The sequence below is a fragment of the Vanellus vanellus genome (assembly GCF_965231255.1).
Source record: "Vanellus vanellus genome assembly, chromosome: 2".
Classification (NCBI taxonomy): domain Eukaryota; kingdom Metazoa; phylum Chordata; class Aves; order Charadriiformes; family Charadriidae; genus Vanellus; species Vanellus vanellus.
This window is the reverse complement of record NC_138906.1, coordinates 47,382,007-47,409,483: the sequence shown is the minus strand read 5'-3', so window position 1 is coordinate 47,409,483 and position 27,477 is coordinate 47,382,007. Positions and strand designations below refer to the sequence as shown.

Genomic DNA, 27,477 nt, shown 5'->3' with positions numbered 1-27,477 from the left:
CTATATACGAAGCCTAATAATCTATTTTGGCATCTTAGAGATGTACAGTCTGATAGTGTTAATACCCTTCTAACAAATACATCCAAAGGCAGCAGTACTCTAAAAGCTCACATGCTAAAACACAACGGCATGCATGTCTGGATAGCATCAAGAGAGGAATGTGATGCATACTTGCACAGAAGCATATAAACCAGTTTCTCTGTAACATGCGATCCCACAAAACATTTGCCCCGACTTTTATGTCTGTTTTTTTAAACAGTTGTTTTGCAGGGTTTTATTGCTGTTTTTTGCTTGAAAGTAAGATATACAGCATAAATTACCATGATGACTCTCAGTAACAAGAGGAAGAACTTGAAAACCTGCTTCTAAAATAAATGCTTCAGTATCTTTTTGCACTGCCAATATATTACTTTTAAACACAGATATTTTTCACTCAAAAAATTAAGGCACCAGAAAAAAGCTCAAATCTCCGCAACACAGTATCAATCAGAAGAAATCTAAAAAGGTGATGATAGACACTTGTGTTTAAAGTACCTACTCAGGCACCTGAAAACCAGCCAATGTTCTTCCTGCATCCTGTAGGAAGCCTGAAAGTATTAGGTGAGAACTGCCTGGCTTCTGGTTCTCACTGAAATTCAGACTAACTTCTCACTACTGAATTAATGAAACAACCCCGAAGAACAGGGAATCAGGTGTATATTATTGTAGGGAAAGCACATATGCACATATGCAAGGATAGGAGATGAAGTCCTAACTGCTGACATGCAAACTCATATTGAAAGAGACTCTGTATATATTCCAGTTGGCACATTATAACCAAAGGTGACTATATTCACTTGAGCTTAAGGTTCCAGTGGATGACCTAGTTTTGCCTGTCTACAAAATGAAAACAGAGAATGAACAACTAAAATAGAAATGTAGTCCTGTTCCTTTTAATATTATCTAAAAAGTACGCGAGATCCACGACCAGCTCCTGGTAATTTCACATTGACTTACTAGAGATAGGCAAAACAAAACTGTCAGGCATTAGATTCAATAGTAACTTGGATTTTGTTTGTTATGGCTGATTACGAAAGACAGTGCTGACCTCAATAGCAATGTTCTAGTATCACAAAAAAACTGGGTTTTTCACTAGAAAATGCAGTGTATTGTTTACAGGCTCAGTTTCTCCAAATTAAGAGATCATTTTGTCACATGCAGCTATGGTAGATGTTTTAAAAAGTAACCTCCCATTCTAAACAAAAAACACAGTATAGAGGAGGTTGCATGTCTGCATGTGGAGCCCACAAAGAATATGTTCATGTAAAACTATGCACTGCAGCGTAAAATTATCTGAACTAACAATAAATAGGTGAACCAGTCTCTGCAGCTCCATGCTATTTGTTTGTTTGTTTTTTTTTTTCCCGATATGTAAGCTAGCTTAGAAACCCTATCTAGCATAGTACAGTCAGAAACTCCTGAAGTATGCTGCCATTGCAAAACCAGCTCTGCAAAATCCTTGAACCCTACTGAAGCTAATCCAATTCTTCACCTCTTTTGCTCTCCACCACTCTCTCTATGGAATCATTTGTTAAAACAGAAATTCTCAGTAGAAAAATCTAGTTCCTTATTTTCCTCAGTTGCTTTGGAATGACTGTTAAGTATATTGTAAAATATACCTTATATACACAATAAAATTAGAATATTGTATGGACAGGAAAATAAGGCAACATTACCTTTTCCTCATACATACTTCATTCTCAGACATTTTTTTTAAAGTTCAGTCTGTTCACAATTTATGTTTATACTAGAGCTAAGTTAACTGTATATTTGTGATGGTATTTCAGCAATAAAAGAAATACTAGTGTTGCAACAACAAGTATCTCCAGGGGATGAAACCAGGTTCCATAGAGTCCTACGTCCTTTAAAAGTGACAATGTAAACAAAGTCTGTTTGCACATACAAGGACAACAGACATTACAAGTTGCTACATTACTAGCCATACCAGAAATTTTAAGCTGCTTGAAAAGGAAGACCATTTTCCTGGTGTTGACTCACATACATTGGTGGGTTGAAAGGACAGATAAATCAGTTAAAACTTCCAGCTCTCTGCTCCACTTCTTAAGCAATGATGGATTAACAGAAAATGAAGCAGTATCTGAAACGCTACAGTTTACAACCCTATGTGTAGAAGTAAACCAGCGTTGTTTTCTATTTATTTAATACTCTCTGATGTACACTGTACTACTACCTGTGACTGTTCCACGCTCCAATCGGCCACCCCAGCTCCGCCACTGCAACCTGCGAGGCAGTGGTGGAACAGCTTTAGCTAGCTAATCTTAATATAATGTAAGCAGGAATTTCAAAATCTCCAGATTTACATATTTATCCACCTAAACCAAAAGCAGAATCTCCCCAGTTTATCTTTCCTTCAGGCCACCGAATCTTTTCACCGTTATACATGTCAGTTGCTCTTACCTGTTGTTTGAGAGCCTCTAGAGATTCAAACTCCAATTTGGCTAGTTTTATCTGGATGTCTCTTGGTTTATCCGGAATTACAAAGGCCATGATAAACTTTATTGCTAGAAGCAAGTGCTGGAAAAAACGTAAAAAGAAAAATATTATTCTCTACAGTTTAAAGCACGGAGAGAACAGCATAAAACTATTTCCAAGTTTTAGTAATAGAGGTATAAACAATTATTTCTTGTGACATGTACAACATGGATAGCATACTATAACCACATTGAGCCTCAGCTACTCTGTATTTTTTCTATTTACAGTCATTCATAATTTGAATAGAAACAGATATAGTTCGGCTAATTTTCATAATAATCCTATTTCCACTGTGTACTATAAATTTCAAATTCAATTTTGTATTTGTGATTCCAGATAAAATAATAGCTTTTAAAACATATTATTGGTGCATAGAAATTAAATTATGACACCCAGAACATATGGTTTCATGGTGAATTTTTTACATACACGTACACTGTTGTGGTTTAACCCCAGCCGGCAACTAGGACATGCAGCCTTTCATTCACTCACTCCCCCCAGTCCCAAGCAGGGAGAAGAGGGGAAAAAAAGAGGCGCAGGGACACGCACACCTCCAAACTCGTGGATTTAGATAGAGACAGTTTAACAGAACAGTAATGAAACAGAAAAAAATAATGATGGTAATGGTTAAAGAATATAAAAAAATAAAGTGATGTGACACAAATTGTTCTCACCACCTGCTGATCAGTTGCCCAGCTGGTCCCTAACAGTGATCCTGGATCCCTGCCCCCCAGAAAACCCCCATTTATATACTGAGCATCATGTCTATGGTATGGAATATTCCTTTGGCCAGCCTGTCCTGTCTGTGCTCCCTCTCAGCTTCTATGGGAAGCTGAAAAAAACTCCTTGACTTAATATAAGCATTACTTAGCAACAACTAAAACAGTATGTGTTATCAACATTATTCTCATACTAAATCTGAAACACAGCAGCTACTAAGAAGAAAATTAACTCTATCCCAACTGAAGCCAGGACATACACACACACAAATATAATTATATAGAATTAGATGCAATTATAACAACATACATATGTGCACGCACACACGTGCGCATGTCATGATACAAATGAAACAAGCAGATGGTAAAAAATATTAACAAACCCAGAATTTCTGCATTAGAGGAGTTATTAAAACCTAAAAGTAGTCCTGAGAAAGCATTAGAAGAGAACAAAACAAAATAAAATATGATCTTTAAAGAAGTGGCACACCCATGAACCGAAACTTTCCAGGAAATGTAAATAATAATTTATCACAAAAGATTATAATCTTACTTAAGAGAAAACAAGCACGAAGTTCTGTTGAACCTAGTCATTGACCAGTCTTTAAATTTCACTTATATGTGCACCATTGCCCTCATCTCACCAAAAACACCTGTCAAACTGTCAAGTCAGTGGTTTGGTTTCTTCACTTTTGTCAAAAATATATATATCATCTAAACTTGAATCATTAAATCTTATTTTATCAAGGACTGACCTAACAGCATGCTGTATGTTTGACACAGGAACTTGCTCCTAGCTGAGCACTTAAATATAAGTGCTTAACTTTAAGGTTCTATTGACATGAAGATACTCATAGACATGATGAAATTTAGATTGCACGTCCAAGCTACTTATCCATTTTTTCTGATTTTTTATAAAATGGAACAGATCAATGCTCCTTTCTGAAATACAGACCAAAAATCTCTGAGATTCCAGAATTATGTGAGCAAGAAGCTAGCAAAACTACTACAGACTGCACAGGAGTGGTAGTGAAACTCTAAATAAGGCAATTCCAATCAATAACGAAGAAAAGTAAGAAATCAGATAATAGTATCAAGTAAGAGAACAATAACAAAGAGCCACACATGAAATTATTTTTTAAAATGCATTATAGAGAAATAGTTGGTAGGTCTAGGAAACAAACTGTTAGTGCAAGGAATAATACTTTATTTGAAGAGGTGAAAGTAAGGCTGAAAATTAATGTAACACTAATACATCATCAATGAAAACCTGAACAAAGATTAAGAGGTTAATGAAGCAATTAGCATGTCCGCTGTGTAATGCAATGGGTAATACCACATTATTAAAACAAAAAGAACCCTGTGTCAACAGTAAAACATTCTCCCACTCATACAAATTTTGTTTTCCCACTCACAGTGTCTGCTGCTACGGAACTTTTCTTGCAAAAAAAATTATAGCAAACAATGTTGGTTTACGCTAGAAATACGTAACAATAAAAGATTTCTCAGAAGTAGCATTGGAGGAATCTCTTAAATGGAAAAAGGTAAAATGTTGAAGACAATAATAAAAAAATAAGACAAACAATACTCCTATGCAGAATAGAGTTATAAGGAATCACAGGTTGAAGGAGAATAACTAATCTACGCATACAATTTTGATTTGGAAACAGGAAAATAAGGAGATTAAATTCGGAGTAACTCTAGATAACAGGATTTGAGTAAAATCTTACACTTAAGACAAATGACTGACAGAACTAGTGGAAACTGAGGGATTTGGACAGGGATATTTATTTGAAAAGTTACAATGGACATTTCAGTTGAAAAAAAGACTCAGCATCACAAAACGTAGCTTCTAGCTGCCCAAAGTCCTTTGGACTGGGCTTCATCTCACTTTGCTGAACAGAAGAAAAAAAATTGTATTTTTTGATCATAGTAAAGAGCGAAAATAGAATTTTGGAACTGTAATTGTTCAACCACTGCCTCTTGAAGAGCCTTGAAAACATAAACCAAGCTAGTAACTTTACACAGAGACTTCAAAGTAGCTCCAAATCCAAACAATTTTTTAAGAAAATAAATCACAATCACTTCAGGGAAATGTAAATAATACTGGGAAGGACAGAGACTAAGTTTTTCCCATTTCTGAAAGGGCAAGGAAGGAACAGAAGAGAAATCTAGGGAAACCAGGAATAAAAACAATAAAATCCTGGAAACCACTGTATTTTTAAAAATAGATTTAGAAGGGCAACGCATTTTAACTACTTCACCATGTGAAGAGTTTTAGTGTTGTATCAACTAACCAGAGCCCAGCAGTTCAGCAGTATTCCAGAGATGGGTTTTTTGGCAATAGGCTACCTGTTACCCACCCATATTGAAAAATGCTTTTGACACAAACTACCTGTTTGTCAGAAAAGAAGTCAGTTTTCATGCTAGCAGAACTCATAGCCTGTAAATACAAGGATACAGCCTTAAACACGAAGGCAGAATATCCGATTCAGAAAGCCTTCAAGCCAGAGAGAGCTTGAAAGTTGGAGTACAGATGGGGAAAGTCACTACTTTTGGTTGCCCTACTGTCATCCTCTTTCCTAGGCATCACAGTGGACTTTAGAGACTGCAAATTCAGTTCGATTCCACCTCATAAGTCCCAGTGAACGTGAAAAAAAGACACCAGAGCAACAGATTCCCTTGGATAACTTCTCCAGTTGTTCCTATTTGCAAATTAGGAATAATATTAATAAAATTGTGAAGGGAACTGGCAGCAATGATGAATGTGGGTCATATGATTCATGAAACCTCTTTAAAAGAAAATGTATCTAATTTTATTAACAGCTTATATCACATTTTGGAATTGCCATTTGACTAAGGAAATGTAAGTAGTTATTCAAGAGAAATTGAAGGTAAAAGTAGGAAGATGAGTAGTTGTGTTCATTATATCATTCATATTCCATACTGATTTATTAATCTTGTTTTAGTATAATTCCTGCAAGTCAGATCCACAAAAGGGGACATCTGCTTTCAATAAAGAAATGTCTTAAGAGTAAGTATAAATTACCAGAATAGACAGCAAAATTCTTTTTCACAGTATAGCTACATTAACACTAGTATGAATATAATATAAAAAGAAAATATGAAAGTTTATCCAAATTTGCTGCACAACTAGTGCAAATGTATTTATCCAACACTAAAATTTCTTCATAGAGTTGGTGTTTGTTGTTTGTTTTTTTTTTTTTTAATTTTGGGGTGTGTTTTTGGTTGTTTTTTTTTTTTTTAAAATCAGGTTACAAACCCAACCATTATTTCTAACTGCAACCATCAAAAAGCGGTGTTGTTTCCAAGAACATGCCCTTCATGATTACAAGAGGACTATTTCACTGCGAGCAAAACCCAGGATAACATTCACACAAGCTGTAAGCTCTCTGATGCCAACAGCAAAGTCCCATCCTATTTTGCAATCTGCCAAGCGGGCACAGAGAGAAACCGCAATGAGTCTCTCCCCCTCGATAAATGCAGTGCCATCAGACTCTTTGTGGTCTCATGCCAGGTGCTTAGAGAGCCAGAAGAACTATTTTGTTCTGCAAAGCCACCGACAAGAGTAGAAGCAGCAGCTGTGTTTTGCAGCAGTAGGTCCCCAACCTCGTCTCTTCTAAAACAGAAAATGCAAATTAGGGTTAAATTCCTGGAATTTTGAACAGCTAATTTGATTTCTATAGCGGTCTTGCTGCAGCAATTCCTGTCAAAATCTACTCAACTGAAAAAAAAAAAAAAAAAAAAAGAAAAAAAGAACATAAGCAGTAGCTGTGTTACTGGTTAGCTGATGAAGTGCATGCCAAACATCAGCTTGGAGAGACTTGAATAAAATTTTGTTTCAAAAGCCTATTTTAAAATCTAATACTTATAAAACTTTCCATTAAAATCAGAAATCTGGACCTAGTTGAGCCTAGAACCAGTACATACTATGAAACAAGATAGTCGCTGGTTAGTAAGTCTGCGTAAGTGAGGAACTCTACACAAAAGCCAGGACCTGAGAATGGCACATCGCTTTGAACCTCCATTCTGTACTGGTATACAGAAAATGGCTTTGCAAATGTAAAGGAAAGCATCACTGCAAGATCATGCTGCTGTCACAGCAGAAGGCAGGAAGATCATTAGATTCTTCACTAGAACTCCAGATAACAGTATTCTGACATTATACTAAACTAAGACCAAACGCAAAGAACAGACCAAAAAAAAAAAAAAAATATCTGTCTGTGGCAAGTTTTTAGCTTTGAGAGTCTTGCATCTTTCTGAGTAGAAAAAAGGCAGGAGGAAAGTGAAAAATAATTCTGTCAAGGGAGCAACACAGGCAAAGAAAAATTTCCATAAAGCTCAGGAAGTTCAATTAAATTAAATAGTCTTTAATAAACAGCAATAAAATAAATTTATGAGCAAACATGTCTGCAATATACATAAAAAGAAAGCACGACCAAACTTTCCTTCCCACTTTTAGAGTGAACTGGCTTCAATACAGTCCTGCTAATGGAGCAGAATCATCACAGCTAAGGGACTTTTTTTAAAGGGCCTTTCTTCTACTAGCCTGATAAACGCTGCTTTTAAAACCTCATATCCCGTGTATTAATATGGAATTTTTGTAAAGCAGGAATGGAATCTGCCTTAGTAAAAGCCTCTGACATTCCTTTCAAAATTTCATTTTATCCACAGACGTGTCCACAATCTTTGGGGCTGGGGGAGGGGGATTATAAAAAAGTTGTTATTTTATGTTGGTCTTACTTAAAGGCTTCTTCAAGTCTTTCATTCAGCTTGAGACTTTTGTCTTCTCTTCCCACAGACAGACACATGCACACATTTACAGTCCAGATGCCTGCCACAATCTGCATGCTCCACCTACCCCACTTATCCCCAAACCAGCATAACCCATTTCTCCCACATTTCAGCCAGAATAAGCTTTCTCCTCCTGCCTGCCAAAATCCCAGGGAAACGCTAGGACCTAAGCGCAGCCTTCCTGCCTCAGATGTGCTGCCTCTTTCCACTCCAGCACAGTGAAGTCTGTCTCACCTCTCAACTGGAATACGCTCAGTACAGGTGAAATATTCTGCACTTACACCTGTTGCGCTCCTTTAACTCTCTACAAAGCACATAAAACCAAAGATGTTTCAGAAACTTATACCTTTGCCAAGTTCGGGCAATTTTCTCATAGGAGCATCATAAAGCACATTCTTTAGATCAAAGTAAGCCTTCTGTCAACCTTTGTATTGCTATCTCAGAGCACAGATACAATGCATCTTCTCAACACAATAGTAATCTTATTTTTATATATTTATACATATTCTATACTTATATAATTTTTATATTTATATTTTTTCTCATTTCTTAAAAGGAGGAAGACATTCATGTAAAAATGTAAAAACTCAAAACTCCAAACTGGAGGAAAAAAAGAAAAAATCCAGAGGGGAAATTTTCAGCCAGTCCCATTAAAATGTGGCTGAGATAGATGCAACTAAACAGAAGCTTATTACAAAACGTGTCAGAAAGCGTAAGCAGAGATGGCATTATCCAGTCCATTTATAATTTGTAACAGAATGTTCATTTCCTCCTCTGAGATGATAAGCACACAGACACACACACACACAGACCCGCAAAGGCTGCCCAAGGAAAACTGGTAGCTACATTTCTGACAGAACATCCTGCAGACCATCAGAAGGGTAAGGGCAAATCGTCAATCTCCTATTGACAGTACCAGCATGTTTGTGAAATCTAGTCCTGCTCAACAGGGTATTTAAGCTTATGCTTAGTTTTAAGCATATCTATTAATATATTTACGTTCAGAAAAACATTTAAACCCAGGCTTAAAAGCAGATTAAAAAATAATGCCAAGGTCACTTGCTGAATCTGGGTCTTAAAATTCAACAGTTGAATCACAATACGTATTTTCTTGTCCTGGGGGTGGTAGGATGTGACATGTACTCAATTCACCTAGCTGAAGAGATGAATGTTGGCCTGTACAGATTTCCCTTACATTTACACTTCCAAAATGGTTTTAATTAGTGTAGAAATCCTGGTCTGTATTTTTATTACCAATCCACTGTAAAACCTCACAAGGAGAAACCTACGCTGAAAAAGAAACCAGACTAATACGCAGTTTTGATGTATGTTCCAATCATGAAAACAAGTATTAAGCTACGGCATGAGAACAGCGGTTTGTTTTATTACTGTTGCACATGCATTAGCAGCATCGGCCTCTAGTAGCGCCGATACACCCCTCTTTCCAGTTAAGTCTTGGCCTTATGCCTCAAGACTACTGAACTGATTTATTTCAGAAGAAGTAAGTTTATTCTAAATACTGCAATTGCTTCACATACTATCACTACCAGAAAAAAGCTAATTCCAGACCAACACTCCTGAGCACGAGACTAACATATAAGACAACATGAAAGATTAAAAAGTAAAGATAGTCTCTAAGGAAGAAGATTCTCTGGTCATGTTTCCAGGAAGTAACTGCAAAACCAATGGGTTCTTAAAAAGCAAAAAATAAAATAAAATATTGCAAACATCATCTTCTAGTGAGGGAGCTGATCTCTTCTGCCCTTACATATTTTTGCACTCTCCTTCTGTTTTCAAAAAAGCTCTAAAAGACCAGTTAGATGGCAAGCAAAGCAAGCCAGTACCACTTCCAAAATTTAGTCCTGCTCTTGGAAAGCCTTAGGGAGTATTTAAACCAGATACAACTTTAAACATAAGTCATCAGGGGCAATTTGCGAAATAAATAAATATTCTACTGATGTATATGCTAATAAAGTTGGAAGAATAAGTAAACTGATCAATTGCATGCTCATGACTATTTTTTTTTGTCTTACAGCACCGTTACACTTTCTAGTAATTCAATATTCTTTAAAAACAATTTTTCCAATTATTTATAGATTATTTCTTACTAGTGTTTAAACCACAGCTGTCATACATCATACTCAGTCACTAATGAACTGAAGCAGTATTTGGTTTTATTAGTCTTTTTGAAAAGATTTAGATGCCTAACTGTCCTCCATAACTTTCTCCAACAATAGCAATTAAGACATGAGGCAGCCCAGAAATCTACAGAAATTTTGTCACTGACTTATCTGATGCTGCAAAAAAAAGCCACTAGTTCTTTATTTCTCAGCATTTACCTATCTGTTCAAGCTTTTTTATAGATCTTTTACACTGGTATTTTTAAGCCTACTTTCAGAATACTTTTTTCAGGACTTTCTCCGAGTTGTTTAAGTACTTTTTGAAATGTTGAAGCATCAAAAAAGAGGGGTGAGGTTTGGTAGGGTGGAGTGTTTTATTTACATACCCAAGCGACACTCTCCCATCTCTCCAGGCAAAATGGCATTTTTAGGTCTATCACACAAAATTAAACATTCAGTAGGTTCTCAAAACACCTGCTGAAAGTAAAAATTCTAAATAAAAGAACTTCTGATACCAATCTTGTATGCAGATTTCTGACTGACTGCAGCTTGGGAAAACACAGTTACCCCAGTAAACTTGTTTTATAAACAGAACATATTCTGTGACCCAAAATATTTTATGATATAGCACACTTGCAAAACTCTCTCTATAAAAGTCTCCATAAAACACAACATACACAAATGAGCCTTTCAGAAATGTTCTAAGACATGATTTTTCTCGCATTTGTTTCATCCTGTAGTCAATTCAAAAGACATGGAAAAAAAAGCACTGTAGCTGTAAATTTGTCTTGGAGCTTCTAAGTATTTGCTAATGGTAATTTTGCAGTAACCCAACAGTCTTGAAAGCAGCATGATAATGCACCCATCTCTATGTTACCATTTGATAATCCTGAAATGTTTTGGCACAACCCTTATCTCAATTTATGGCCAGTGTTTAATAGGAACTGGGTTAAGAGTTGCCAAAAGCCAAATTAGCTAATGTTGAACGTAATGAACAGCAGAGCTTTGATCAAGCTCTGAAATAAATTCTAAATGAAAAGTGGAAAGAAGGATGCCCGTGGAATTAAAATTGACAGTATGATTAATACCAAGCCATATGAAGTGCCTCTTAGCTGATTGCTAACATTATATATTGGCTCCCATTCTGACAGGTATAGTTTATTGTCAAAATGCCCTAATGTTCCATATCAAGAAAGGAAAAAAAAAAAGTTTGCTATTTTCTATTAATCCTTAAAACTTATACTCCTTTCTACCTTTAAGTCATACATTTTTCTCTGTGAAAAAAAGATGCAAGTGAATTCCAGCACATCATTGTAATTATGCATTGTAAGGAATTCTGTTTGTCAGGGCTCAGAAATCCCTCCTTGGTTACATGACTGGATGACCTGGGATTAGCAAGGAGACATGAGGCATTATTTCTGCCAGAGGTTTGAAGCTACTGTAAGTCTGTTCAGTGATAAACAGAAATTGTCACCTACTGTGGGCATCAAAGATTTTGAGAACTCTTAGCTCCTGACTCAAACAAACCTCATTTGTCCTAGTGCAAGCCAAAGTGGACAGGTATAAAACTCCCAATTGAGTTTGGGCCAGACCCAGCAAAGATATCAAACTGTACACATATAAGAGTAAACCCACTATACTTTAATAAGCCGTACAATGGTTTTCCCAAAAACATATGTTAGGTTCTGGAGATTGTGAGGCAATTAACAGACTTGTCAATCTGATATTTCTCTTCAGTTCATGCTAGGAAAAGGTGATGTTGCATCTGTATTGAAGTTGATGTTTTTGTCGGTTGCCTTGACAGTAAGTATCACAAAAAGTAACCAGGGTTTAGTTCTAAGATACGTTATTTTTCAAAGATGATACACACTTAAGTTTTTACCTTTAATTGTGAATAACAAGTTATCTGAGTAGATGCATTGCATTGTACTTATAGATATTTGCTTATTTCTCCCACAACTACCCGGCTTTACATACAACTGTTTTATGATGCTTTCAAAGCTGATTCACAAGAACATCATTCCTGCTGAAAAATCCATTCACATCACAACACCAAGATAAAAACAGTATCTGAATAAGCACATTTCAAACAAAACAGAATATTTCACCACACTGCAAATGCACCTTCATTGAATGATTCAGATATTTAGTGTAATGCATAGCTTTATTCTGTGTATTCACCCTATTGTGAGTGGCATGCTTTACTCTATATCTGTTTGAAACTGCAAGTAAATTCTGTAGGACACGGCACATTTTTTAATCTGGACCAAAAAGTGAATCGTGCAATGTTAAATAATGAACAAAATGTCACAGCCATGAGTCATCAGAGAAAAATAATGGTATTGTGATATATCACACAGTAAACGGCAGATTAATTTTTGTCTCTATTCCTATGCAACTTTAATCAAAACAAATTAATTGAAATGGGTACAATAAAACTAGCTAATCTGAAAAAAATCTGTAGGGAAAAATTAAATTAACAATTTTCATACTGGAAACTCATCACCTGCATTTTTCCTGTAAAAACCAGAGGGTTTTTTTTAATCAGAACAATGCAAAGTCAAATAATCCTTTGCTTTTCAATAAAGGTCAGAAGAAAAGCTTTCCATTCAGCTGGAGTATTTTAATTAAACATTGCAGCAGGTGTTTGGGTGTGCTGCCAACTCCTGAAAAGCTTGCATAAAAACTGTAGCTTAAAAAAAAAAATAACAAAAAACCCACCAAAAATAACCTGTACATCCTCAAGCCCACTTTATCTGTCTTTTCTGTGAATGAGTATTCACAAAATTACATAAGATTTTCTCTGTTTTGGAACACCAGCACCTGCCCTCCCTATAAAAGAGTTCTTTATTAAAGCTGTTGGAAGCTAGCCACACAATTCTCACATCAACTTTTATGGCCATGGCAGATCTGTGCAACAGAGCACAGCCCAGAGTTTAGCCTTAGGTGCTGACCTGCTTCAACTTGTTGGGAACATAACTGGTCCGTTCAAGCTGACAAAAAGAGAATATTTAACTGAGCAAAATTCACTTTTGAGACAAAATCCTGCACTTAATGTAGATCCCTTTGCAGGTCACATGCTTGCAATCAGATTTTTCAGCAATAATACACCTCCCAGCTTTAGCTCTCCACGCACTTACGTAAGAGAAGTCTATGAAATGCTTCCAGAACTACTTACGTTCTTAAGGAGCACAAAGCCCATCAAAAGGTGCAGACTCCAGAAGAGAGGTGGGAGGAAACAGAGAGTGGAAGAGAGGAGGAACAAGCTGTGTTCTCCACAGTGGCAGTAAGTGATTCTATTGAGTCATTCTATCAGCTGAGAATGCGAGTGAGAATGCGAATCCCTACATAAAGGCTAAAAAATAGTAACTCTCCTATAACACTGGGATACATACAGCTCATCGGTGCAGTACTGTTCTTCAAAACCAGACTTCTATCAGCATAATCCAGTGCTTACTGCCTGACAAATTCAGTAGACATCTGGGACATCTCAAAAACCATCACATTTGAATCAGGAAGATTTTCTCAATTGCATTCTGAGGTATAGGGAGAAAGGAATACCAGCAAAAATGGTAATACAGCAACAAAGACTGTTATTCACTTATTCAGTTAGTTGGTTTTTTTTTTTTTTTCCCTAAGAGTCAGTAGTTTGGCCTTTGGAACTACAGACAGAACAGAAAACCAACAGTTTAATCTCAGCAGTGTAGCAGCTTTGGCAACATGCAGTGAGCACAACTTCTCATCTCCCTACAAATAGCAAGGCTGAAAGGAAAAAAAAAAAAAAGCTGTACTTACAGATTCAATTAGAGTTTTAAGACCATTTGGGAGTCAACTTGCAGCAAGGGCTCAGCATCACTTTGTTGCTATGAAACATTATCACACAGGAATAATCAGCCATAAAAACCTGCAGCTGACTCATTCTCTGGCTGAACTGATCTCAGCTGAGAAGGCCACTTTCAATTTGAAATGAATTAAGTAGCATTTCTGAACATGGCTCTGAAAGATGCCTCAAGCATCTCAAATGGGCAATGCTGAGATGTCAGACAAGATCTGGGACCAGTGACTAAATCTGAACGGGTCCTTGAGTAACTATAACATAACATGCAAGCAGAGACAGGTGGGAAGCTGAGACTTTTCACACACGAATCTCAGCAGAGCTGACCAGTGCTATCACCGGCATCTGAAAAGTCCAAGGTCTGCACCTGTGACTGATCTGCTACTCATTAAATGGGGTAACACTGTACCAAAAATGACTGTTTCGGCTTCAAAACTCATTCTGGGAATGAGAGAAACCTGTGAAGAGGCATTACCTCACTACAGGAATAACTTCTAGCAGTAGTGATTTGGCCCTGCTGTGAACCAGGAGGATGGCATTACAGAAGTATTCTTCCTGCAGACCTCGAGTCTTTAACCAGTTCTGGGTCCGCACTGATGAAACACAGATATTTAATTCCCCAATCTGGGGACCATTTGTATTTACTCATTTTCCTTATGACCGGACTGAAAAGTAATTCTCTTTCTTCTTTGAGTTAAGGAAATGCTGGAAATGCAAGTATCCTACGGTACTTTTCCTTCAGCTTCTAGATGACGCAAAAATGGCGCTCGTTTTTGCACTCAACATGGGTAAGGAGAGTTCTTCAGGAAAAAGGGTACAAGCATACGGAGAAAGACAAAAGGGCGCATATGTACAGGAGTGAGCAAGCCTGGCACACAAGGGCAAGGCTGTTGCTGCAAACATAGCGCGCCTTGGAATCGCCACGATACACTATCGCTCGGGCAGCTTTACTGCCCCCAAACAGCAACGCAAGCCAGCTTACCATCTCCAAGACCTGCTGTCTCCAAAAGAGACAGGATGACTCCTGGGGTGCAGAGACAGGTGATCACCTCTAAAAATAGGCAATCCTGGTAAATGAATGCAATTTCTGTCTTAAAAAGATACATGTTTATAAAAGGGAGATTACTGAAGATCACAGCCCTTCAAATCTTTTATTCAAACACAGACTCCCTCAACAGTCACATGAATCTTAACTGGAAACAAACTAATAGGAGAGTGAACAGGCAAAACAAACAAAATTCTCAGGGTTCCAAACATTACTTCCCCTGTGACCTTGCCTTTTTCCCTTAGAAGTCCTTTAAGAGCTGTTACTTGAGAGAAGAAATCTTCAAAACCTTTTCGCACAGATTTTATTTTATTTTTTATATCCTTGACCAAGTGTTTTTTGATAATCCAAAATACACACATCGTTATGTATCAAAGAAATATTCCCCATATACTCAAAAAGGTTAAAAGAAAATAAAACAGGAGAACTTGTCCTGGAATGTTTGAGAGATCTGGCAGTACTTGAAGTTGTGTGGGTTTCTGTGACATAAAAACTAAAGAATTATCTTCTAATGTAGTAAACTGTCACACAAAAATCCTAAAAGGTTAAAGTCATGTCAGATAACAGGGTCATAAATCAGTTTTGCTACTTCACACTTTTCCTAACATCTCATCTAACATTTTTACTGGGAGAAGAAATATCAGTATGTCTCAAACATAGGAAAAAAATTTTCTCAGTCAAACAGTATTCAAAAGTAAGACCTTCCAGCATGACATAAAAGTAATATGAGAAAAAAATTTAGTATATTTTTTCTTTCAATCCAGAAGAACATTACCTTTCTTTGATAGTACTGAATGGTTCTGGGTTAGACAAGATGACTTCGCTGTACATAGCAATTTAAAATCTGTCTCTGTAATGAATCATTTTAGCATCCCAGATACCTAGCTCGCTCAAGCCAAAAACAATATCTTTACTAGTCAGCAGACATACAGGATGAAATTATATTGTTTTTCTCACTTCCAGTGGGAACAAGCACATTACCCTGTCACCTCAAACCTGAAAAGCATCTGGATCCTTTTCAGAATTTGCAGGGATGCCAAATGTAAACTAGAGATATACCAAATGCTGTACTGCTTCTGGTTTTGTTTTATATGTTCATGCAGGTGATTTATTTTTTATTGCCTACCTGATCTTTTAAAATCAGTTACAATGTTTCAAACACTGTATCATTAAACATTTTACACATGTATATCACGGTATTTTATCCTGGCTCAGGTTTTCAGAAATTCAGACGTTTTCCAGTGTTTTTTTGCAGGGAAGGAACTTCTTTGTTTTAAGTAACTTTGCATCTTTCCATGTTACATGCAGTTATTTTTGCCTAACTTCTCTCACAGAGACAAAAAGCATTAGGTAATATTGTTCAAGCTAAAAATATTTGGGGACCACTGACACTCAAGATTCTGCTGAAGATGTGAGCCAGTCTTTAGCGTTATTATTCTTCCAAGATGAACATTTAGACTTTGAAATCAGGTAATTTGTGAGAGTTTCTTTGACAACTTGGGTTGCCTGAGGCAAATACAAAACATGCTTTAGAATTCTAAAATACAAGTTCTAAAGGAAAAAATGTCATTACGGAAAGATTTACTTAATTTTATTTCTATAACACCAAGGGAGCTACAACTGAGAGTAGTTTTACAATACAAACAAGATACGGTTGCATTGATCAGAGCGGTGCTTTCTTACCCTGTTCTGTCAGAGGTTTGATTCTTTGATCTTATTAAAGACATGCTTGGTTGTTAGTAGAGGTAATCTTTCTGGCAATGCTTTGCTTTTGAGGGACACAAATTTCATTTATCCATGGTTGGGTTAAAAGTTCACCTCTCTCTTTCTTTCCCTTCTTTTTATTCCGTACCATGCCAGCAGTCTTATCTTCACATGGCCTATTCAATTTTTTTGTCCTTTGATTATTTTCTTAAAGCTTAAATATATACAGCTGACCTTTATTTTAATTTAAATTCTCCTTCACACTTTCAGAATATTGTCAAACTTGTTATCTCTAGGTGAACTTGCCACTGCATGGTAAAACTAGCCTTTTGTGCGCTGTCAGCAACAGGATATGCTTAACAGGATGAATTACGGGGCTTCTCTGATGAATCTGTAACTCACACAGCCAGTTCTCAACCTACTGCCTTTAAAAATGCACTGTAATGACTTGTGTTGTGGACCAAAGCTCCTAAGGCGCTATGCCCTCCAGAGTCCTCAACGCTATTCTCTATACCTGATGTTACAGTGAGAATATAGCCATTCACATAATTATTGTGCAACCCCTGTGTAAGCCAAAAGACTGATGCACAAGACCATTCATTTGCATCCAGCACAGCAAACCTGGCCCATTCCAAACAAGAGGTAGTAACAGTTTAGCATCTACGATTACTACAAGAATTATAAAGATTCAACCATTAAGGAATTTTTATAAATAGGAATCCTAGGGTGATGGCTCAAATTTTGTTTTCAAGTGTTGTGTGTGCCTTCTCTTCCTAGATATTTGCACAACAGTATTTAAAAAAAAGGTTCATTTAAACCCATAAAATTTTCTGAATGTATAATGTTGCTTGTAACATTACACATGGATGTTTTTCAGAACACATACTTGTCTCTCTTAAATGAAGAGAAAGGAATAAAGGGAAGACAACTATTATTTCCTTCAAATCTAATACATATTTTCTTTACACACAACATTTATATACATTTTTTGAAAGTAAGTCCGGTTAGACTGCATCACTTAGAGAAAACTGGTATTAAGATCAGGGATTGCTTGCTTTTTTCCATAAGGCAATGAGGAGTTGCAAAATCTGATTTTGCCAATTAAAACTTCCAACTAAATACGAATGATTAAAAATCATGATGCTGATTCAAAGCTTTCGGCTTGTTTTAATGTTCTTTCTTTTCCCGTGCTATGAGACTATGTTCAATAGCTTTGCAACTAACTTGTTAGAAACACCAACCAGGTCTGCTATCTGAAAGGCACATGTTCTTACCCTCAGTCAATAATAGGTCTAGGAGAGAGGACTGCACCAATGGCAATACCTCTGTAGTGCATCATATTTCTTCCTTACAGGCAATTAGCAGCTTCCCAGTGGACAATCTATTCTTCAATGGCCCGTATCAACTTTCATTACAATTTTCTAAATAAAGTATCTTCTTTACACAAAGTAAAGCTAATCCATGAATTCTGCTTTTAAATATTCACCTGCAAAGGTAAGTAACCCCTTGTACCTGAAAGTGCTTTCAACTGAGCAATACTCCATTATAAAAACAAGGTTTTAAAATAGACTAAAAGCATTTTCAAGAATGCTAGCTTTGTTTTTATCTTGAATGATTACCAACACAGTTTCCAATCGTGAGGGGGTAGACTTGCATTCCCTTGCTCCCTAACTCTACTTAAGCTTAAATAGCGCAACTTGCCTTTGCTGCTTAAAGTCCATCAGCAGAGTATTCCCTGTGTGCAGAAGAAAGCCAGCTGAGAGCAGCAGCCTTCCCACTAAGCATACAAAAGCGTGCAGGGGTGGGTCGTGCGCTGCGTGAAGATGGGTAGGAGCATAAGGCAACGTGACTGAAATAATATTCCTAATCTGGTTCTGGTCAAGGACATTTTAAAATCAGTCCAACTAGATACCTGCATGTTCCTCGGTCCCACACCCTCCACATACAGTGATGACTCAGACCAAGAGCTCGTGCTCCAAACTCCACAGTTTTGATCAATCACAAAGCCATTAACTGTCAACTCCAAACAAGCAAGAAGGCATAGACTTACAAGTAGAAAGGAAGGATTAGTGCTGAATGGTGAGACACAAGCTCATCTTGATCGCTCCTTTTAAAAACTTTAACGCTAACAGAAATCTTTCTTTATTCCTGCAAAACGCATTTAACTATGACGTTCACAAGATCAAAAAAAACTGTACGCCATCTCTCTATTCTTGCTCTGAGCACAGAGACAGAACACGAGTAAAAGTGGAACACATCTTCCTCCATATAATAGAATACCAAATATTATCAAGTTGGGACAATAACTTCAGAAATCAAAAATGAAAAGCAGTCCCTTAGCACCACATACCTCAGACTATAAGTTCGGGGAACATATGCTGAAAACCATCTACTGAGAAAGCGTCAGCATGCTCTATTTTTGTTGGCACAACCAGCAGTGCTCTAGTTCTGAAAAACAGGTCCATGCTACTTTCATACCTACATGCAGATGTTTGCAATCAGACACTGTATTTTAAAAGTTCTGTCTTACTATACAGTATGTACAGTTTGTCCAAGTATTTGGATCACTGAAACAGACAAGCTCTATTAATAATTATCCTGAAATTAAAGGCTAGACATGCAAAGTTGAATCAAAACTATTTTTTTTTTATTGAGCAAAAGGAAATAAAAATCATGCATAAGATTTTTTTCACCTAAGTTTAATTATCTAATAAATTGAGCATAGCCAAAACTAGCAGACTACACATCCCCAGATGGCAAATCATTCCAGTCCAAACTAAGGCAGGAATGACTCTCTGCAGGTGCCTATACAACCCCCTTGCCCATACAGTAGCCTAGGCAACTGGCTTCAGACAGATATTAGCTTTCATATAGTCAAAGGTTAGGGGAGACTTATGTTTTCCAGTTTATATAAATTTAAGAGTAAATGCCATAAAAATCTCACCAGTTGAACTCCGTGGGAAATAAGCGCAACAGTGCTTGCATAGAAGAAATATTCCAAAAGCTTTTTATGATACTATGTGTCTGCAGAAAGGTAACTTTAAAACATTTAAAAAGGTCTAAGTGTAACTTATGCAATATGAAATATGATGTACAGTTTCTAGTTTGTTCTGATTAGTGAAGTTGACTACTAAACTAGTTAAGACTGTTTAGGCTGCAAAGTGTTGTACTTAACAGGTTTATTCATGTGAATGGGTGCAGAAGCCTCACAATTTACAACACAGATCTCTTCGGGAATTCCGTATAGTGTTAATAATAATGTGTTCAATATTTTAATAAGACTTACAAAAGATAAAGAATGTTGAGACTACAATACTGGAGAATATTTTAGGAAAGGTCCTCATACGTGTTTTGATGTGTTCAGTATCAATCCTTTTTAAAATTACTGTATTCTGATTAAAAAAATCACTGGATTATCAGGCAATAAACCTTTTTCTTAATTTCTGACTTCTGCTGGGGGGAAAAAGAAAATCACACACAGCTGTATCTTTGCTAACTCAGACACTGTTCTTGATAATACTAAATACGCAAAGAAAAAAATTAACTTACAATTTAAGATACAAATAGCTTTTGTTGTTTTTGCAGAAAGTGCTAATTCCAGCCGTTACAGCTGATGAAGTCTCAAGATGAGAGGGGAAAAAAGGTGTTGTATATCAGTCACTGAATGGAGGCAGCCCAACAGAATGTACTGAAAATTCCAGTAGAGAGATACTTAAACCTGAATAAAGCACTAGGTCATAGGATATAGGTTACTATTCCAAGGCAGGTGGATGGCAAAGTCTAGTACACTACTCACTCTTAGGAATGCAAGGATAGTTAACAGCAACAGAAGGTCATATAGATTAATCTGAAACACTGTAACCTCAGTAACCTCATGGCTCCATTTGGCTAAATGCGGTAAAATTCAGCCTTTCTGCTCCTGACACTATCATAGTGATGTTAAGCGGACACCAGTGGTTGACTGTGAAATCTTTATATTAATTCATATATTATTTTGACAATTTCAGGCACGGTTCTGTAAGGCAAGATCCTCACTCACCTTCTGATACATCCCAAACATTCACAAACACACCTTCAAAGAAAATGAGGAAGGGTGCATCATTTTCAAGCTTCTCGGATGAACTTATGAAACACCACTTCTTCATGTACAATAAAGTTACCGACTTCATTCCCTTTCCCAAAATATAAAGACCGCTCAGCTTGCTGGATCTCCTTCGTCATCGCCCACCTATGCAGGTTTCTCTATTGCTGAGGAAATAACTGTCTTTTCTTGCTGAAAAGTGAACTTTCATCACACTAGTATGAGTAACCCATCAGCAAACATTTAATCTTGGGTTTACTGGTTCAGCAGCCCCTCGATTACATGGCAGAAGAAAATTAATTCAAATTACAGAAAAGTAAACACAAAAGTCCACCTTTGAAGGACCAAGGCCCAGCTAACAAGAAATTAATTCTAATTAAAAACAACAAAGAGACAAAGGAATTAGGGTAAAAACAGTATTCTGAAATTGCTCAGCAGATGTTCAAAGAGAATTTTCTTGTCAGATGTGGTTCAGGAACTCTAGATCAAAATAGGTAACTTGCAGTATCCCCACATATTTCCACCTATCCCCCCTTTAGTCTACTTACTCTATGAACGCCCAGTGCAGACTAGTGCAGTCAAATGTGCTTAAGTGACACATTAAATTAGGAGCTTCATACCTTTTCAGAAAATTTAGGTCAATTTACCAGTAAAGCCCCCAGCCATTAGTATTTCCATTTTACTATTTCCCATCAACAAGTCAAATGCAAACGTTTTAAGCTTCATTAGCCTTCAGCAATCCCAAATGCCAGTTTCTTGATTACCTACTAGGTTGTTGTATACTACTCCATCTCTTAAGCTGGAAGAGGGATTACAGTATTACAAAATCACTTAGAACTTGCATCAGAAAATAAACCATTCATACCATCTGTTATAAAAGAGTGAAATTGTTCTCTCTGCTCTGTTGCTGAAAAAAAAGATTGAGGTTAATCCACTTCCCCAGTGCTGTGAAAATCAGAAGAGCAGGCTACATTAAAATGCTGAAATCTAAGGTTCCCTGTTTCACGACAACTCTATATTATCTTTTCAGGAACCTGGATGCACAACTACCCCAGCACATCAGTCGCGTGTCCAAAGAATTCTAGGACTATTTTACTTTGTGAGACTGCAAATCTTTTTTTTTTTTTTTTTTTAACATTTGTATATTATTAGCTATAACATTATTACTTCAGCACACAGGTAGTTCAGCTGGAGAATCCAGCCTCTGCGTGAGATGTTTAAGACAGTTATTTCAAGTGCTTGAGGTCAATAAGCCAATATTACTGCACTCTTGTAAATGAGGCCAGGAGTTCTCATGAGGTTTTACCCATAACTTCAGAAATATTAAATTATTCCTTTCATGCTCCCTGTCTTACCTAACAACCACAGATCCCACTAAAAAGAAAAATTTCATTGTGTTCTAGGAGACCTTATGCAAATAAAACTGAACACACACACACCCCCCCCTCAGCTGGAAAATAAACTCCTTCTACATTGTCATCATATTTATTGTTTGCAGAATGCAATAATTGGAATTTAGAAGTAAATTAATTTTCATATCAAAATTAAAACCAGCAAGCTTACTACACAAATAGTAAAATGGTTTTAAAATGGTGTATTTCATTTTCTCATTTCATTGTTTTCTAACATAAACATTTTGACAGTGTGTTTAGGCCAAACTCCTCTTTCCCATCACAGCTCAATTTCTGATAATGAGCACTGAGGTCACCAACACTGGACTAGAAAGCAACAGTAGGACCTCTCTTACAAGAATGTATTGTATTTGAGCTCAAACAAAAATATCTAAAACTGTGAAAAGAAACATAGAAGAACAAAATGAAGGTAACAGGTAAAAATGTTGCCTACATTCAAGTTCTATACAGAGCAGAAATTCCTTTTTGAGTAGTTCCAGTCAGGTGCTCTGGTGGACAGACACTATGACAAAGGAGGAAAAGAAAGGTCTTACAGTCAAAGCAAAGGCTCAGGTCTGCTCAGGGCTCTGCTCTGGGCTCAGGCCTGCTCATCCATTTCCACAAAATTTGGAAACACTACACATATTTTGCTTTGGTAAATGCAGCTCTTAGCTAGTTTATATGATATTGAGACATTATTTATCATTTACAATGTAAGATTCATGGATAAAGAAAATTTGTAAATAAGAGGAAAAAACGGAGAGATTTCATGGGCCAGAAAAGTTCAAAGGAAAAAAAAATAAATAAATCTACAATTCTGCATTAAATCATCAGAGGAAAAAAAGCATTACAGCTTTTCTTTTAACAAATGATTGAAGAACTAAATTCCAGTTAGGTTACTTTAAGACTTCAGTATCCATTTTTCAGTACGATGAAAAACAGTAAAAGCTAATAAAATAGTTAAGTTTTCAATTACAGGCACAGAAAAAAAAAGCAAGGTAAAGCTTAGAGAAGTAAACGTCTCATTTTCTCACCCATGCAGTGTCTCAAACAGATATATTCTTTTTAAGATCTACCTACCCTACCATAAGAAAAGCGAATATAAACACAGCCTTACCCATGTCACAGATGTACACAAGTGTCACAGACATATAGAAGCAATTCTATATGATGTCAGTGCAAGCTTCAAGGATATAATATCCAGAAGGCATCTCCCCCTTAAAAAGTACAAACCCACTTAAAAATCTTGCTCTTTACTATGGCTGCACATTCAGTTTGTCTACACACAGGTAGCTCTCAGAGGACTATGAGCACACCATCAGGTGATGATAAAATCCAGAGTTATAATGCTGTTTATAGTGACTATAAGTGAAGCAAACCACAGCTTTATCTGAGTCTGACAGAATTCCTATGAGATAGAAGGAGCTTAAGTGAACCAGCACACTCTTCAAATGAGTAAACACCTTTCTGTCTGTCCTAATCTCTACAATAAACAGCAATCAATAATTCTAGGCTCTCCACGCAGTATGACACGTAATTCCAGAAAGATAACTGTGATTCTTTTGACAAAAAAAAGATGATGCAAAACAAAGAGCTAATATCAGCCTTCCTGTAGGATCAAGCCAGAATGCTCCCATATTGTAAATGAAAGCTTTTTCCCAATCTAAACTCACAAGTGGCTACATACAAAGCCTCTAATTTATAAACTCAATCTCGAAAAATATTTTTGGTTTTATCCACCACAATTAACTAGTGTTGAACAAACACCCCTCTAGGCTAGAAAAGTAAATAAATTATCCTGGTATATACAGATTGAAACTATGCAGATCTAACATACATGGACTTTTTGGTTCATCGGAACTATAGCAATGTGCAGCACTCTGTCTTATTCATTGTGCTGCTTATAAAGTGTTTTAATAAGGAGGTTTAATGAAATTAAAAAAACCCAGAATAGAATATTTTCACTTTCAAATTTACTGATGCTCCTAAGATTTCAGTACTAGACTGCCTGCTTTAACATCTTCAAAAGGTCCCTTACTTGTTAAACTTCTAAGATAATGTTGATGAATGTATGAAGTACGTGTCTGCAAGGAAATTTATCAGATATCAATAATAACGCACCAATTACATCATCACCATTAACAAGAAACAACTCAACAACAGTCAGTTTTTCAAGATCAAAGTTATTATAAAGTTTGGTAGAAATCAACTCTCTCCTATGGCAGCAGCCTAGTAAGAGCTTTCAAAAAAAGCACACATACACAGTATACAGAAATACATTGCTCTAGCCTTTTACTGCTTTGATAAATGCAATTTAATGCTTTAAAAATGTTGTGAGGGAAAGCTTAACTTGTCATTTGAATACAGCTATAAGACTTAATTATTTCCAAGGTAGCTGCCCAGACTTTTAGTGTTTAAGTCAGTGTTTAATGGAAACAAGCAACTCAAAGATTTTATTATGTGGTACATCCCCTTTAATGATAAAGCTAAACATGTTCCCTCGATAGTGACAAATCTTAACAAAAGAAGCCATCTTAGGACAGCGAAGCAACTTCTGAACCCAGCTGTAAATAAATTACTGTAACCTGGATACCAGAGCACTAACATGTGTACAGTCTAAACCTTTTTTCCCTACTTCAAAAAAAAAGGAGGTGGCCGGGGAGTGAAGGAAGAACGTATGTTGTTCAGGTTATTTGACTCTGTATTACAGAATGAATCATTTTGTCTATTGCTCATTTTAATGTTGCTATTCCTCCAGTTTGCAACAGTAAATTAATGCTTTTTCGTTAAAGGGACATTTGCTTTCTATTTAAATTCTGACAATCTGCAGGGAATTCAGCAAAGCTTTTTCATCCTCTTCCAGATGATCTGAGAATAGAGGCATTCTTTTTCCTACTTATTTAAACAATTGCAGGTATTAATGATCTGATTTATCACAAAAAAAAAAAAAAAATCCCCCAAACCCAAAAGATTAAAAGAATATCACACAAGTCAGAACTACATACCATAGCTAGAAGCTACTTCAATCCCTTTGCTTTGACCTTGCCTTCACTGGAGGTAAAAAAAAAAAACAAACAAACCCAAAACAACCTCTGTGCTCAAGCAACTCATTCTAAGGTATCATCCTACTAAAAACAAAGTAGCTTTTGGTGAGTTAGGATAAAATGAATGACCTCATCTGAATTAAGCAAAGACCAGACCTTCATCTTAAAACCTTCTCAGGAGATGGTGAGAAATCATTATGACATGAGCTCACAACGTACTGACACAATACATCCCATCCACAAATACACACTGTTGATTCAGGTGGTTTGCAACCATTATCTGCACCTTTCAGTTCAAGAAACCGGAGCAGTGAGCCATTTCATGTGACTGACACTTTCCAAGAAGGGGATAACCAATGAGAAAGATGGGAGTCCTGGACTCCTAAGGTTGACTAGTATATCAAATCAACCTTGATAGGTGTGAAGACCAAGAACCTAATTATTTTGCACACTATTTTTTGTAATTCACTCTCCATTCCACCACATATGTTTCTCTAACGGGATTAATTATGACCAGGTGCCAGCTCCTAGGACACTGCCTCTCCTGAAGCAACGGTATCACTTTTTCCTTGTGTTAGAAAATATGCCTTACCAGCTTTGCCTCCTGTTCCTCTCATGAAGTCACTGTCTTGCTCTCTCTGGAAGCACATAAATAAATCACTGTTGCTCTCAGGCTAGTTAAACTGTCAGTGTCCCACTTCAGCAGAAACTGAAAGACTAATCTCTATTAGACATGATACCTATTATCACCATTTATTAGGTCTATTTTACAAAAATACAGGTTAGCAAAGCCAAACAAAAATTAATACCCCACCAATGGGGGTAATTAGGACTTTTTTATTTATTTTCTTAACAACATTTCCATTTTATGTTTTGGTTTTTTAAATCTTTGTTTTAAATAAAAGAAGCATTGACCAATTTGAATACAAGTCAGCTAGCCAGGCACTTATGGCCAGCACTCAGGAGATCAGGTGTTCTGGTTAAGCACTCACTAAATGGGAAATGTTTCATTCATAGTCCAAACAACACCTACTGCTTCTCAGCCCTCTCAGTCCACTAACTAAGAAGTTCTGTATTTCAAGGAGAGGAAGAGGAAGAGGAAGAAGAGGAAGAGGAAGAAGAGGAAGAGGAAGAAAGAGTCCTCCCAAGACATATTTCCTAACTATAAAAATACCCTACGTTAATATACATATTCTCATCCTTCCATTGTATTGTGTTTGATATTCTACCACAATCCCAAACTCATCATGTTTCAGGTTACACCTGATCCTTGAAATAAGTAACATCTGTATGGTATGCAGCAGTCCACCGATATTTTTTGGTAGCAGAATGAAAACCTTTACCTTTGATGAAATCAAGCTAGAATTCACAAATTCTCATGAAAGTGAAACCATATAAAAGAATTATTGGAGCCATAGAAGCATGACCCTCTCTTCATAAAAGATTTATTTTTTTTAAACCAATTCAAAAGCTAATAACACAATCTCCTGGAATAGTCTTCGTTGAAAAGACGAGCTCTGTTCAGGGAAGATGCAGGGAAAGGAGCTTTTATTCCAGTGGAGAATTGTATTACAATCATTATCATGCCTTTACCAGCAAATCAAAACGCTCCTCATAAGAGTTAGCATCTACCATCTCCTTTTACTTCATTCTTTTGTAATGGAGAGGTAAATATACATACTAGGGCTTTATGGAAATAAATCCTTGACATGCTATTAACAGAGAATAGTCTTTATGAATCTTTACAGGAAGTGTTTGTCGTGGTTTAACCCCAGCTGGCAACTAAGCACCACACAGCCACTCGCTCACTCACTCTCCTCTCAGCGGGATGGGGAAAGTGAATTGGAAGGGTAAAAGTGAGAAAAGTTGTGGGTTGAGATAAGAACAGCTTAATAATTGAAATAAAATAACATATAATAATAATAATAATAATAACAATAATAATAATAATAATAATAAAAATTGTAATGAAAAGGAAGATAACAGAGAGAGAGAGAAATAAACCCCAGGAAGGACAAGTGATGCAAATTAAAACAATTGTTCATCACCAACTGACCGATGCCCAGCCAATCCCCGAGCAGCAGCTCCCCCACCAACCGTCCTCCTAGTTTTATTGCTGAGCCTGCCATCCCATGGTATGGAACAGCCCTTTGGTCAGTTGGGGTCAGCTGTCCCAGCTCTGTCTCCTCCC

General features: G+C 36.6%; 1 protein-coding gene across 1 annotated transcript in view; it reads right to left on the bottom strand.

The window, feature by feature from the left end:
- ANO10 (anoctamin 10) overlaps positions 1–27,477 on the bottom strand; it is a gene marked incomplete at its 5' end in the record, with an annotated part of 125,021 nt that overhangs the window by 43,583 nt on the left and 53,961 nt on the right. The window contains one exon of the mRNA XM_082499667.1: positions 2,458–2,574. Within this exon, the coding sequence (XP_082355793.1) occupies positions 2,458–2,574 (117 nt within the window). The remainder of the gene's footprint in view (positions 1–2,457; positions 2,575–27,477) is intronic.